Below are 15,095 nucleotides of genomic sequence, written 5' to 3' on the forward strand. Positions count from 1 at the left end.
GTGAAACTGTTTCCGAATTTCATTCTTCTATGGTCTGACTCAAGTTTCCCCCTTATCCTTGGGAGTCCGTAATCAGCAGAATTACAGTTTAAAAAAAAACTATCTGTTTCCTGTATTATTTTGTTGCATTACTTCAAATCGCTCCTAATTCATCCATGGACAAAATTTAACTTGCAAGAATGAAAAGCAAGCGAAGCCAATGTTTCAAATGGGATGTCACGATATTTTAAAAATTTGGCCAGTATTTCCAAACAGATACACTTTGTGTTTATGGCAGTGTTTCAGGAAACATTCTTCATGATCCTGTGGTGAAAGTTGGTCTAGAAGATGTCACTGTGACTTTTGGAATGTATCTCTATCTCTGACCTGTTTCACTTGGCTGCCTTGATTATAATTTTATTTTGTTTTTTTTCTCCTCAGTTCTTCAGAGCATTTTCAAAACCGCCATTCAAGGGAGAGGCTCTTAAAGATGCTGGTTAGTACATTTTGAGCATGGTCTATCTTCGCACTTCAGTTCCATCCTGTTCATCAATCATTTGTATTTTGCTAGCACTGTTTCCATAGAGCCCTTCAAAAGGTAAGTGATATGGTGGCTCGGGGGTTGGCACTGCAGCGCCATAATGCCAGCTACCCGGGTTCAATTCCACCCTCTGGCGACTGTCTGTGTGGAGATTACACCTTCTCCCTGTGTCTGCGTGGGTTTCCTCCTGCAGTCCAAAGATGTGCAGGTTAGGTGGATTGACCGTGCTAAATTGCCCATAGTGTCCAAGGGTGTGCAGGCTAGATGGATTAACCATAGGAAGTGCAGAGACAGAGTAAAAGGGGGTGGTTAGGATGCTCTTCAGAGGGTCAGTGTGGGCCGGATGGGCCACATCGTGGGGATTTTGTGTTTCTATGGATATCTGTTCTGGGATATTATGCTTCTTAAATAGTCGGCATTTGTACTTGGCTGTACGGTGGCACTAACATGGCATCAAGAAGCATCTTATTTCCCTCATTCTGGCCATTTTCTAATTGAGTTGCTGCACCTACACCCCCTCCCACTCCACTGCCTCGAAAGGATTTGCCAGGAGGAGTTTCCAGACTATCGGGTAATGCTGCACTTTCCACCTCTATAAGGCTTCTGTGGACCTCTTGGCATGTGACATTTGGCATCATGTTGGGTTCCGGGATGTACCAATCACTGGTGGAAGAGCGTGGGGTGCCTTATGCTGCCAGTGTTGGAACCAAACATCTTTGTTATGTTTGGATAGATCCTTGAAGATAAACTTAAGGCGCGACTAGGTATCAACGAATGGGCTAGGATGCCTGATTCTGAGCCAGAGACCCCATGTGCTAATGTTCCAATCCCCAACATTCGTGGTGATGCCTATGTTGCTCCATACAGCTGGCTGTGCATTCAGTCTATAGCAGTCGTGTTTGTACTTTGGTATTTTCATCTTTGAAAGAGACGGTAAGTGGAGGGCATATTAGGCAAGGTGGTCAATTAGACTGCAGTTGGAGTGCTAAGTAAACATCAAGCAGAACAACAATGCTCAAGAAAGGACAAACAGACCCGGGGATGGACAAAATATCAATGGTCTGGCATATCCAACTGGTTGCATCTAACCACAGGGTAACCTAGGTGACCATCCTCTGACCCATATGACACTCATTTGAGTTACTCAGGAGGAGCCTAAGTAGAAGGAACAGAGAAGGCTAGATGTCATTGGACCAATCCTCACCATAGATATTTTAGAGGACTTTTACTGAAATCAATCCAAGATCAGAAAACCAGAGCTCAGTGCATTGCGAGGTGGGATTTCAGGGGTGGGGAGCTGGAGGAAGGAGAGGGTAAAACCCCAAAACCTGCCTCTGTGTAGTCAGGAGATCAACTGGAGAAATGGTGGAAACGAGGACAACACTGAGATCTCGCTACTGATAGCCAAGAGAGAAAACCTGGTTTAACCATCATCCCTAAGGCCCAAAATAATGACTGTAATGAAGCTGAAGAGACTGGGGAAATCCAGAACAGAGTAAGGCTTTCCAGGTTGATTTCAGGGAAGAATTCTTCCCACTCAGGGTCGTGATGACCTGGAACTCACTCCCTCTATTAAGGCTCGACAGTCAATGGAAATGGTGACAAGTCCGACTGGCACATTTTTATTCTAGCAAGTATTTTAAAGATTCTGGAGCCAAAGTAGTTAGGCACACACCATTGAGAGTTTGAATAGCCTATTTGTGTTTGTGCAATGCAATGTCAGTCTTCTGGAGATGTTCTTCAAGGCTTTTTCCTTTGCCAAGTGCTGAGCACTTGTTCACCAATTCCAACTGGAACAGATCAGCGAATACACTTATCTGGTTCGGAGGTTGAGCCATGCAGTTTAAGGAGGGAAAGGCGTTGGCTGAAGTAGCTGATGCTGCCTGAGTTAAAAATCACACAACACCAGGTTGTAGTCCAACAGGTTTAATTGGAAGCACTAGCTTTCGGAGCCTGAAGCTACATATGAGGCTGTTCCATTCTCCAGGGTACTGTTGAGATATGGATGTGTTCCCACTCCTTGTTAGTATCTCGGCCTAGACTGGTGAGATTTTGTATCCAACTCTGAAGTAAGAAAGCACCCGGAAGTGCTTCCAGTTTCACCCATCAACTGCAACCTGACTTCTGCCATTGCAGCTTGCCCTTCCAGTCATGCACTGAGTTTCCACTGGACCTAGTAGAGGGCCACCCAAGATGGACTGGTGCCAGACTGTGAGTTGAGATCTGCAATTGGCCAACAGACATTGAAGAAAATCAAGGACATAATCTATAGGAGAGTATGGAGCCCTTTGTCTGCCTCATCCATTTCCAGAGGCAGGAGCTAATGAGTCTAAGTAATGAAAGTAGTATCCAGTAATAGGAAGAGTTTTGATTGTTCTCTTCACTTTTCTGCTCTCGTTCAAAAATAAGAAAAGTAGTTATTAAATAGGAAATTAGAATTTATGGTAAAAAAAACAATTGAGACCCATAAGGTAGAGATATGACTATGAGTTGAAAGGAGTAAAAGAGCCAAGTTAAATCAGGAACTGGTAAGTGCCAGCATTCCCTCTAGGCCACGCAGCCGTTCCGAGAGTCTCTGAGAGAGATTGGTGTGCTGACACCGTTCCCAATATTAACCTCCAAAGGCACTTGTGCATGGACCTAGGAGGTCCTTAGAGGGGTAAACATAATTGGACGGAATATGGGTAAGTCCTCACGGCAATCTTGGCCTTTGAAAATTGTAAGAGGGAGGAAAAGGTTGCAGGTGGTTTTGTACCATTCTGTCCTTTTGAGTCAGAAGGATATGGGTTCAAGGCCCATTCCAGAGACTTGAGTGCAAAATCTCGGCTGACTTTCCAGTATTGACCTAAAGAGACTCTATACTCTCAGGCATCAAACATTCCACAGCACTACACGAAGATAAAGCAAGAGCACTCTTCAAGTGTCCGGGCAGCATTTGTCCCTCAACCAGTATCAAATGAAACTAGTTCATTGAATAATTTAGCTGGCATCTCGCTTTGTTCGATTTGGCCACCATGTTAACTGCACTCCAACAGTGACTACACTTCAGAAAAGTAGTTCATTACCAGTGAGGTAATTTTAGGGTGGCCTGAGGCTGTATGAAAGCAAATTGGTTTGTTCTTTATAAATCAGAAAGAAGTTACCATTGTGGGAAAAATAAATGTTAGAAATCCTTAAGGCTATCTAAAGCGGAAATTGGAAGGAAACTCCAAAGCTTTGAGATTTGGTAAAGAATGAGATAAATGGGGAACCTGTGATAAGTTGGTGGCACGGTGGCTTGGTAGTTAGCACTGCTGCCTCACAGCATCAGGGATCCAGGTTCAATTCCAACCTCAGGCAACTGTCTGTGTGGAGTTTGCACATTCGTCCTGTGTCTGCGTGGGTTTGCTCTGGTTTCCTCCCACAGTCCAAAGGTGTGCAGGTCAGGTGAATTGGCCATGCTAAATTGCCTGTAGTGTTAGGTGCATTAGTCAGGGTTAAATGTAGGGATGTGGAATGGGTCTGGGTGGGTTACTCGTCAGAGGGTCGGTGTGACTTGTTGGGCTGAAGGGCCTGTTTCCACACTGTGGGGGATTAAATCTAAACTAAAATGGGGAACAGGAGAGATGACTTAATGTAGCATGTCAGGAGTATAGTCAGAACTGGAGAGGAGTGTTTAGAACTGTATTAATCAGCATAGTATTAATCTAATAGGGAAGGATAATGAAGAACCACGGATGCTGCAAAACAGAAATGGCTGGAAACACTCAGCAGGTCTGGCAGCATCAGGGGAGAGAAATTAGAGTTTACTTTTCAAGTCTGGTGATCCTTCTTCAGAACTGAAAGTTAAGGAGTCTGTGACAGAGTAATTGAGAGGTACTAGCTTGGGGATTGATCTTGACTTGTGGATCAGTGACTAGATAACCAGTGGCTCATCAGATAACTAGTGTTCACATTTTCACTGAAACCTGGATCTGCCAAACAGTCTCGTGCTGCTCAGAACCCTGAAGAAGGCAGATTCAGAGTGGAGCCATCAAAAGGAGGTGGAACGGTGATTAGATTGGTGTTAGGAAGGGCATGTTCTATGAGCTTGTTTGCAACACACGGTACCAACTCATGCTACCCTTGATGCAATCCTCCGAAAATAACAACATGTCACTTTTAAAATGTCGCTTATCTGACTCCCAGCAGGTTATCCAGCGAGTAGCTCAATTATGCAAGACATCAGACCAAGTTAGCTGATGGCAGAATGATGTACACTTTGGCTACCCACAAAGCTGATTTCTCCTGCTTTCTATGCAGTGATCTCGACTGGAAATGGATGCACATAATTGGACGTTAATTGAGGACAGCACTGAGAATGGTTATGATGCTCCACGCAGTCCGTGACATTGGCTGAGCTCTGGGGAGGGGGTTCAGCTTGTACCTAGTGAACTGCCTCTCTGTGGTATCCCAGGGCTGGGGGTTTGAGAAAAAAATACGACAGAGACGTTGGAGGCCACTTTGCTGAAGATGTTCACTCCTTGAGAGCCTAGATGCCCCACCCTTTCCAGGAGAGTTTGTGGATGTGCCAGATCTCCATGGGCAAAAGGGTGACTCAGGCACTGAGTCTGGAGAGGATCCTGATGATCTCTTGTTCACACTTACTGATCCTTTATAGCAGAGATCACTGTCTGTCAATCAAGAAGGTGTGTAACCTTCTTTCCTCACTCTTTTCCAACCCATGCACACTTGAGGGCCCTTCAGAGCACATTTAACTTGAGTGTCCCAAGAAGACTTCCTTCAGGAATTTGCCTGCTTTATGAGCAAGAGGATTAAGTTGACTGTTTGCTTCCTGTTCAAGGTCAGATTCCTTTTGTGTTAGCAATTAGTCTGTAGTTCTGAATTCCTTGCCGCTGAATCCAAGACTGAGCATGCAAGAATTGCACGTTTTTACAAGCTTATGCACACAAGAGAGGAGATTGGCTTAATTCTCTAAGGAAAAAGAACTGTCAGGTTGATTGTGGAGACACATCAGTCATTTGCGTCAGTGGAATGCTGCCACAATGTGGTGCAAAGCCAGGACTAATCCTGCTGTGCCAGAGATCTTCAATGTCTGCGGATTGATGCTGGAGGCAGCTGGGAGCCTGCCAGGAGCTTGCTTGCCCTGGCATTGCACATACATGCCCAGCCACACTGGCGGGTGCCAGCCCATTTCTGTTAAGGCTGAAACTCAGGAAAATTGTCACCTCATTTCACCTTGTTCAGCTAGGTCCAACCGAAGGGCAAAGAATGAAGCAAGTTCTAGTTTAAACATAAAAGAGAGTGTGCAGCCAAGCTCTGCTTTAGTAGAGAGAGAGAGAGAGAGCTCCTGCTGTGGCTCCATTTAAGGACTTTTTGTTCCATCACTCTTTTTGAGCGAGGGAGAGAGTGTGGATATTTTCCACTGGCAGACAGCAGCCAGTAGAGGTACGTAGAGACCGCAGTGCAGATAGAGACAATTCAAATTACATGTTATAACCCACATGTTTACTATGTCTTTTTTGATTAGATTACCTAATCTAATTACCCTTCGGTCCAACAAGTCCACACCGACCCTCCGAAGAGAACACCCCTCCCCTATATTTATCCCTGACTAATCCACCTAACACTACGGGCAATTTAGCATGGCCAATTCACCTGACCCACACATTTTTGGATTGCGGGAGGAAACAGAGCACCCAGAGGAAACCCACACTGACCCAGGAAGAATGTGTAAACTCCACACAGACAGTTGCCCGAGGCGGGAATTGAACCCAGGTCTCTGGCGCTGTGAGGCAGCAGTGCTAACCACTGAGCCACCATACCGTCCTTGCCATCTTCATGGGACCACTTGAAAGAGGGATACTTCAGAAGCTAACCCATAACTGGGCTTCACTTTTTAGTCAACTTGAACCAAATGCAGGCCTGCTCACTAGGATTACCTCTGGGATATACTTCTGGAGGTTTCTGCACTTACAGTCATAGAGGTTTACAGCATGGAAACAGGCCCTTCGGCCCAATTTGCCCATGCAGCCCAGTTTAAATTAGTCTTAACCCCTGTCCCTAACTCTTTGCCTTGAATCCAAGCTCCAACCTGCCTGTGCCCACTATAAAGTGATCAGATTCTTTGAATTAATATGGACTTCAGTGCAATAGCACTTTTCCTCCTTACCACCCCCTTCCAGCTCTAATCATTATATAACCATTAAACAAATTTTTCCAATATTTATTTTTCTGAGGGCCTATTATCTTTTTTTTGAGTATGCTCGCAACTATGCCCTGGAGCTTAATCTTCAATTGGTGAAGATTCCAGGACATCTCCATAAGGTCAACGCCTGATAGTCTGCATTTGAAAAAGATAATCTGCTCTGAAAAATCAAAGAGAACAGTGGAAACTGGTTTGGAATTCCCTACTGAGCCAGAAAGGAGTGTAAGTGGGCTTCTTCTAGTGAGGAGTAAAACTTTGGGATTTTGTCACAGCATGTACTTTGCTGAATTGACCATGTCTGATTTGAGAAAGAATAAGGGAAGACATTGAATATCCAGCGGAAATAATTAGATTAGATACTCTACAGTGTGGAAACAGGCCCTTCGGCCCAACCATTCCACACTGACCCTCCGAAGAGTAACCCACCAGACCCATTTCCCTCTAATTAATGCATCTAACAACTATGGGTAATTTAGCATAGCCAATTCACCTAACTGGCACATCTTTGGACTGTGGGAGGAAACCGGAGCACCTGGAGAAAACCCACCCACAGGGAGAATGTGCAAGCTCCACACAGACAGTCACCCGAGGCTGGAATTGAACCTGGAACCCTTGTGTATGAGGCAGCAGTATTAACCACCGAGCCACTGTGCCGCCCCCGAAATGTGTTGTACTGTCTCTCAGGGTGGATGTCCCTTCTGCGCGGCTTGGTCCCGCACCGGAGAGGGGCTAGACTCAGTGCCTGCACACCATTCATGTATTCAATTTCAGCTGGAACATTCAGTCTCCATGGCCGTGGGCCAGGAAGAGAGGGAAATGTGTCCGTGTCCCTCCCAGCTAGAAAGCACCTGTGTATGAGCGGATGGAGGCATCGTGGGACTGTCCCAAGCCAGATCACCAGAATACAAATTGTGTTTGGACACCTGGTACTTAAGTATCAAAGGACCTCTTAAAACAGAACCAATAAAATAGTGTTCATGGGGCAGTGGGAAGTGGTAGTGAGGGGATTTGTGTGGGGCAGACAACGGATGCAAATTTGTTCTGCTACTTGATGTTGCAAATAAATCAAAAGGCAGTGAAGGTGGAATTCTCTAGTGTTTAAAGTTTCGCATCCATGAAGAACCTCAGACTTTGATCTTTGTCTGAGATTTCCCAAAGTTCATCTGTGATTCTGCCAAACACTGAACCAGTAATTGGCTGATTTTTCATCATCCAGTGTGGTATTCTTGGAGACGATGCTCCCAAGTTGTCTGGACAGAAAGGAGGGGTGTGTTGTTGATTCTGACTATAAGGTCACAAACCTGGATCAGACCCTGGCCCTGTGGCCAGGACCAGGTTGTTGCAAGGTCTCTGTCTTCTTCAGGCTTATTGTAAGGCCAGAGTGCTGTGGGGCGAGCAGTGTGCGATCATAAGTGACTGAATGACCTCTGGAGAATGTGCTATAGGAGTGCAGTCGTCCATGAACACAGTGCTGCATACCTGGCATGGAGAGTATGTTGATCAGACTCTAGCTTTGTTGTGTCAGTCCTGTCATTCACACAAGGATGGCAATATGCTACAGCCAGCTGAGTATGGGAACCACACCTCCCACACCCCACCACTGCCAGAGGGCATCTCAGTCTTCAGTGTAAAGACCAAGCTCAGAGCCTGCAACCTGGATCCCAATAAATGAGAGATCAGCAACCTTGGCCTCTGACATTTGAGGAGAACAGAGTGCAGTGCCTTCAGGACAAGTGAGCTCAGTACAAAGACATCTATCTTTCCAATGCTGATGTCCCATGCCATAATTTGCAATCTGTTATGCAAATTGAGCCTTACCCTAACATTGCACGAGGCTGCATTCACCTGGGCTATGAACTGGTCTTTTTGTTCCTTCTAATTTTTGCGGAGCATTCAAATGAAGTTATAGGAAAATCCAGCTCTCGGATGGGGAGATGGGTGGGGTGGTGGTGTGGGGAGTTTGTAACTACATTCTCAGGGCCTGTAATTGGGTACCCAGGCAATGGTGCTGACTACTCGGGATCTGTAGTTGTAATCTGGCAGTCTGTATTTATCCTTTAGTGGTCTATAATGGTCCTCCAGTGGTTTGCGATCTTCCTCCTGGGATCTGTAACCTCATGTCCAAGGTTTATAATCATATACCCAGTGTCTGCACTTGAGTCAGGGTATCTTATGATTCCAGATCCTCAATATTGTTCCATGTTACCTGGGATTGTCAGAGAGCCTAGAGAATAAATCAGTCACATCCAGCAGGTTCATTCAACCTATTTTTTGTCAACTTGGATGTCCGTGTTCTGGTGTGTACAATTTACTAGTGTTGGTGAAATGGAAAATAAAGCCAGGCCTGGCTCTGTAGTACTGGTGAATAGTAACAGACGCACAATGAGGGGGATCCTACTGAGTTAAATACCTTCACATCTACCTTACAGTCATATAACACCCAAAATCCAACATTCTCTTCAGATGCCCCTATTATTATCTCGCCCTGGTTGCCAGCACGTAACTAAATTCAAATTGTGTTTGACTTTATACAGATTCCAAGTCCAGTTTAGTATCTCTACGCCATTACATCATTGACCTCCTGGAGCAACATGGAGAGGCTGAGTGGCCCCCAGACTGCCCCCCATTGGAACCAACCAGGTAGGCATCTGCTTGAATTGAACTTGCATGAGGTCATTCCTAATGTGTATTCATAATTGTAGAGATTGAGCTGTATCTGATACTTAACCAGAAACTGGAGAGTTGGAGTGCTCTCCCCAGCAGTGGTATCTACATCCAAATGAGGGATTGTAGAGAAGGTGGAAAGAAGCCTAGAAATCCCAGTTTGTGATGAATTTGCACCTCATCTCCCATGATGTCTGCTCATCCAAAAAGGTCACCTCAGCTAAGTAAAGATCTACTGGCACTGGAGGCAGTCCAGAGAAGGTTCACTAAGCACATCCCAGGAATGGAGGGAAACTCTTACGAGGAGAGATTTAAATAGTTTGAGCCAATATGCATTGGAGAGTAGAAGATTGAGAGGTGACCTTATTAAAATATACAAGCTTCTTAAGGGACTTGACTGAGTAGATGCGAAAAAGTTGTTTCCTCTTAAGGGAGAGTCCAGGAAAAAAGGACATAATCTCAGAGAAAATGGTCACCCATTTAAAACATCTCTCTGAGGGTAATGAGTCTGAGACATTCTTTACCATAGAGACCTAACAAGATTATGTTGTTAAGTCTATTCAAGGCTGAGAGAGACTGATTTTTAATCAGTAAGGGAATCAAGGGTAAAGGCAAAAAGATAGGACAGCAGAGTTGAGGATTATCAGATCAGCCATGGTCTCAATGTTTGGCGGAGTAGATGGAATGAGTGGAATAGCCTGCCTGTGCTCCTGCTCCTTATTGTCTTTTGTACCACACACACATCCCACACTGTCCTGATTACAAAGAATCCCTGATCAATGCATATTTGTTATCTGCTTATTCTTGTTTAGAATGCGAAGCTCATGAAGCTACTTTTTAGTAGTGAGTCAGATCTCTGTAAAAGCACTGGCTGGATTTGGACATGAGGAAAAGGTGAGGATTGCTGAGGGAACTGAAGGACAGACATGCGCCTAGTGTGAGCTAGGACAGAAGTCTGAAATGCATGGCCTTTCTCATTTTGCAATGCCTGCCATCACCTCCAGCTTTACAATCTTCAAGAACTTCCATGCTGTCCGGCGCTGGACTGGTCCACTCCTTTATGCTGTATCCCTCCTCGTTTATGACTGTCCCTTCAAGGCCAGGGCTCTGAAACTCCCTGCTTAAATCTGTGTGCCATCCATCTCCATTCTCCAGCCTTATTTGACCAATCTATTGGTTACCTATCTTATTATATTCTCCATTGGTTCAAAGTCCATTATTAACAGATTATAACCCTGTGAAGCAGTCCTTGGCATGTATTATGATGTTAGATGGCCCGTATGCTTTTAAAAGCAAGAGAGTTGTGGGGTGTTGTGATTAAAATCAAGGATGTGCAAGAGCCCAGTATGGGAAGGAACACAGCTATTTTGGAGGATTGTAAGGCTGCTGGAGATTTCAGAGGTAGGGAGGGGTGAACCCAAGGCAGGATTTCAAACAATTTCTGAATTTCAAAGCTGAGCTGTTACTTAACTGGGATCCCATGTGGGTCAGTGAGCTCAGGGAGAATGGGTGAATTAGATTTGGTGCAGTGTGGGACATGGGACTTTTGGATGACATTGTTTGTTTGAGACGTTCCAGTCGCAAGATTGTCACTTCAGCAGGTTATTGTAGAGTCAGAAGCAATGATTTCTGTTGCCTCCTCCACACAGTTGCCACTGGTTTCTCCTAGGGATCTAACCTTGACCCCCTCCTACCTGGTATCGACGTGCTATCCCTCAGCAATGTTATTTCAATAACACAGTACACTGTCAGCACCCACCTCTGCAGTCTAAAAAAGTCACTTTGCTCACCTGACACTCAATTCTGGATATGTAGAAACATCCTGCAGGTCGGTGTTGGGAAGGCCAAAGCCATTGTTGGCAATCCCTTCACAAACTCTGTCCCTGAACTACCAACGTGACAATGCATAATGCTGTGAACCAGACTGCTCACAGCTGTAGGATCACATTTGATTCTCAGATGAATTCCACCTCATGTCTCCACTCCATCAGTGAGTTTATTTCCATGTATCCTATTCAACTTTGTAACTATCACCCAAAATCAGCCCTGCCTCTGCTCATTGGCAGCTGAATCCTTCAGCCATAAGTTTACCTATCTTCGGATCCTTTCATCCCAACTTATTCCTGCCAACCTCCCATATTTTAACCTCAGAAATTCCAAATGCCGTCGGAGCACATCTGTCTGACGGTATCCAGATTTCTAAAAATGCCCATTGAACTTTTCATGTATTTTGTGGCCAGACATCTTAGACTGGCTGCCCCCAGATGCCTCCATCAGGCTGCTGTCTAAGCCTTGACACACCATAAATGAGAAGAAGCCACACTTGCTGTGTTGCCAGACCCTCCCTTATAGGTAGCAGCAAAAGTCACCAAGATTAACACAGAAAGCGAAGTTTTACAAAAGGTAAGACTTTTATCTTTTTTCTGTTCCTTTTTAAACAGTATCATTTTTATTGATTAATTGCAAATGTAATGATTTCTTTTTAAACTTTTAAAGATGTATGTCCAAGTCTTGGTTTTGCTCTGTTAATGATGCGATGTAAATGCAAGTTGCTGTTGAAAGATCATTTACAAACATTTTAAGAATTTCCAATTGCCTTAGTCCACAGCAACCCCTACTGGTCAATAGCAGATATTTCTGAATGTCTAAACTTTGCATTGCAAGCCGAATAAGCTAGAAGACATGGGGCATCAGACAGTATCCACTTGCCAAAAAAAAGGAATACATGGCATGGTTAATTTGTACTTCATGATTTTTTTTTGTATTTATTTAAGTTTCAGCTGCATTATTTGCTTTTTGTGTCCTTAAAGTTTGCTCTCACAGCATCCATGTCACATTTGCTGCGCACAAAGTTGTGAATGAACATAATCCAAAGAAACGCCAGTTGAATTTAGTCCTTTGTGAGCTCTGAAGTTTATAACTGAAACATCAAGTGAGCATGAAAGAGGAAGGCATTGAGTTGCAGGATTAAAAAAGACTCTGCACAGTGGCAGCTGCTCATTCAAGGCTGTTCCACAGTAATATTTGATCGATATTTAAGAAGGTGGATTAAAAAGCTTCTTTCGTATGATGTTCTACTCCCACATTGCAAAGATATTGTTCTCATCAACTGATGATAACCCGTTTTGTATTATCAAACACTGTTTTTGGTTATTTTATCCGTTCTGATATGACGATTGTTCAGTTAAATTTCAGTGCTGCAAGAGTTGTCATCTGTCACCACAGAGAAAGTAAATGAGGGCTTTTAGTAAAGGTCCTTTAGACCATAGCAAGCTTATGACCTGCAATTTATTAACCGGAAGCATTTTTCATTGTCTTCTCCTGGACAGATCCTTTCTGTTGTCCCTGTTGATTTCAGCACAGTAGGTAACACAGGGATACAGTTTACTGGGACACTGGTATAGCATCATCCAATGGTGGGATTGTGAGGTCACGCTGACTGTCCTCTCCCTCCACCACACCATGTCCTTCCACCACACCATTCAAGATTCAGTACACCAATTTGAGTGAGGTGCTGACTATGGTTCACCTGTCTATGTATGCAGCCAGTAAATGGAGAGGGTGCTTTCTCATGGCATTTACTGCACAAGAGGAGGTTATTTGACCCATTATGTCCATGCTTGGGATCTGAGTCCCTTCACACCCTGATATGTTGACTGTCGTAATAAATTCATAAATCCCCACATTGATATATTGGGATATGATTTTTTGTTATTTTCATCTCTTCACTCCCTTGACTTTGTGACCATTAATCATGGTGTTAGTTCAGACTGTGACTGCAGGGATTTGCAGTCCTGTAGTGAACTTCCAACAGAATTTAACAATTGGAGCTGGAAACAGTGGGACATTTCTTAGTAATGTCATCTGTACTTCATCCCTCAGTCTTGGGACAACTGTGGGCAACAAGGTGCCTTTGCAGAATCACAGAATCATGCAGCATAAAAAGAGGCCATTTGGTCCATCATGTTAATACTGACTTTGTGAGAGAGCTAACAATTAGACTCGATCCATGGCTCTTTCCACAAAGTCATGCACGTTATTGCCTTTTTAAGTGGAGATCCGTTTCCCTGTTGAAAGGTTTCGACTGAATCTGCTTCATCTGCCCATTTGTGCAATGCATGCCTAGTTTGGCAGAAACACTGAGGCAGGGATAGAGTTGGACAATGTTGCAGTGGAATTTTATAACAGTAAGCACATGGGATCTGAACCCTAGCTTAGGCTCAAATCTGACCATGGTCTAGGTTAGTTTGAGAGGGTGCCTGAAGAGGAAGAGGAAGTTGTTGGCAAGGTTACAGAGTTTGAGGCGGAGGTCAAAGATAGTGACTCCGGTGTTTAACTGGTGGCAATCATGCTTCAGAAAGCTTGGTCAAACAGTCTGACTGCACAAATGTAAAAGAAAGGTCAAGAGATGTCGGGTTTACATGGCAAACATAACACTTTGCCTGCGGATCATCTTGCAGACAGGGCAATCAAAGAATTAAGGTTATGGATAGCTTGATCATCAGCCTCCAAGGATGACCATGTGAGGACTGAGGGAGGAGCCATTACTAGGGATTCTCAGGTTGTGAATGGATTGACATGGGGTTACTTAGGTGCATTCAGCTTGGTGGGCAAGGGGATTGGACAGAGCAGCAGCACCAGCTAAACCAACAGTGTCTATCTTGAGGACAGAGAATTTCATGAGAACCTCACAGAATTGCTGTTATTGATGGGGCTGGAGGAGAGGAGTTTCAGGAGATCTTCGATCATGTAGAAAAGAAGTAGGTCCTTAGCTTTGCATTCCAGGATGACTATGGTGGACTAATTAACATGTTAGAGAGAAACTAGGCCTTATAGAGGAGAGCACAGATCAGGTGACTTATGAATCATCTAGCTATGTGCCAGATACACTCAAACAATGGTGTCTATTCTACTTGATAAAATTAAGGGGAGGGTGGGGCAGACAAAAGGGAATGGGAAACAATTAAACTTTTATTAGGGACATTGGCATTGAAGTGTCAGCATATTTAAGCAAGTCAGCATTGAACATCGAAAACCTTGCAAGGGTTCAGAGTAAAGTGCCGTGCCCTTCAGTATCTACTTGGGCTAATATAGCTGTTCAGTGACTTATTCTCCAGCCCCTCAGCTCTGGAAATATTAAAAGCTGGAGGCGGGGATGGATTTTATATACAAAATTGTTTGAAATAGTTACGAATTAATAAAAGTCATGAGAGAAATGAGTTTCAATCAGTAATTGTCTTGCTGATGTATTGGGTGGAAGGTCAAAGGTCAGCTGTGAAATTCTGAAAGGGGCCTACATTTGTCTGGGCTTTCAAGGTGTTAAATGGGCTAGCGGGAGGCGGAAGCAGAGGTTGATGTTTTAATAAATGGGGGTCGTCCCAGGAGGATCAAAGGTCACGGAAGTCTCAGACAGGGGATATGTCTTCTTATTAAGGCACGATTTGACAGTCGTGTTGAATGTGTGTGGAAATCGAGTGGGGTAGAGTCACTGTTCCACCATCTGTCAATCGGATGACCCTAAAACTCCACCCTGGCCCTTTGCCACTGAAAGAGCTCAAGCTGGTGGCAGTGAAGAGAGATGAGATTATTGCGTTTGTACAATCAGGAGTACACTCAGGTCAGCGAATTGAGTTCTCTAGCCAGCCCCCCTGAAGATCCTACATTGAATGGATTTGGGCAATCTGCCATCCCATTTTATGTGGGTGTACAACACTAACCTGGCTC

At 44.3% G+C, this 15,095-nt stretch overlaps 1 protein-coding gene across 2 annotated transcripts in view; it reads left to right on the forward strand.

The window, feature by feature from the left end:
• qsox1 (quiescin Q6 sulfhydryl oxidase 1) overlaps positions 1–15,095 on the forward strand; it is a 115,537-nt gene that overhangs the window by 40,902 nt on the left and 59,540 nt on the right. For both annotated transcript variants that reach the window (XM_072573517.1, XM_072573518.1), the window contains exons 3-4: positions 421–475; positions 9,242–9,347. In XM_072573517.1, coding sequence (XP_072429618.1) covers positions 421–475; positions 9,242–9,347 — 161 coding nt within the window. The remainder of the gene's footprint in view (positions 1–420; positions 476–9,241; positions 9,348–15,095) is intronic.

This window comes from Chiloscyllium punctatum, chromosome 7, assembly GCF_047496795.1.
Source record: "Chiloscyllium punctatum isolate Juve2018m chromosome 7, sChiPun1.3, whole genome shotgun sequence".
NCBI classification, from domain to species: domain Eukaryota; kingdom Metazoa; phylum Chordata; class Chondrichthyes; order Orectolobiformes; family Hemiscylliidae; genus Chiloscyllium; species Chiloscyllium punctatum.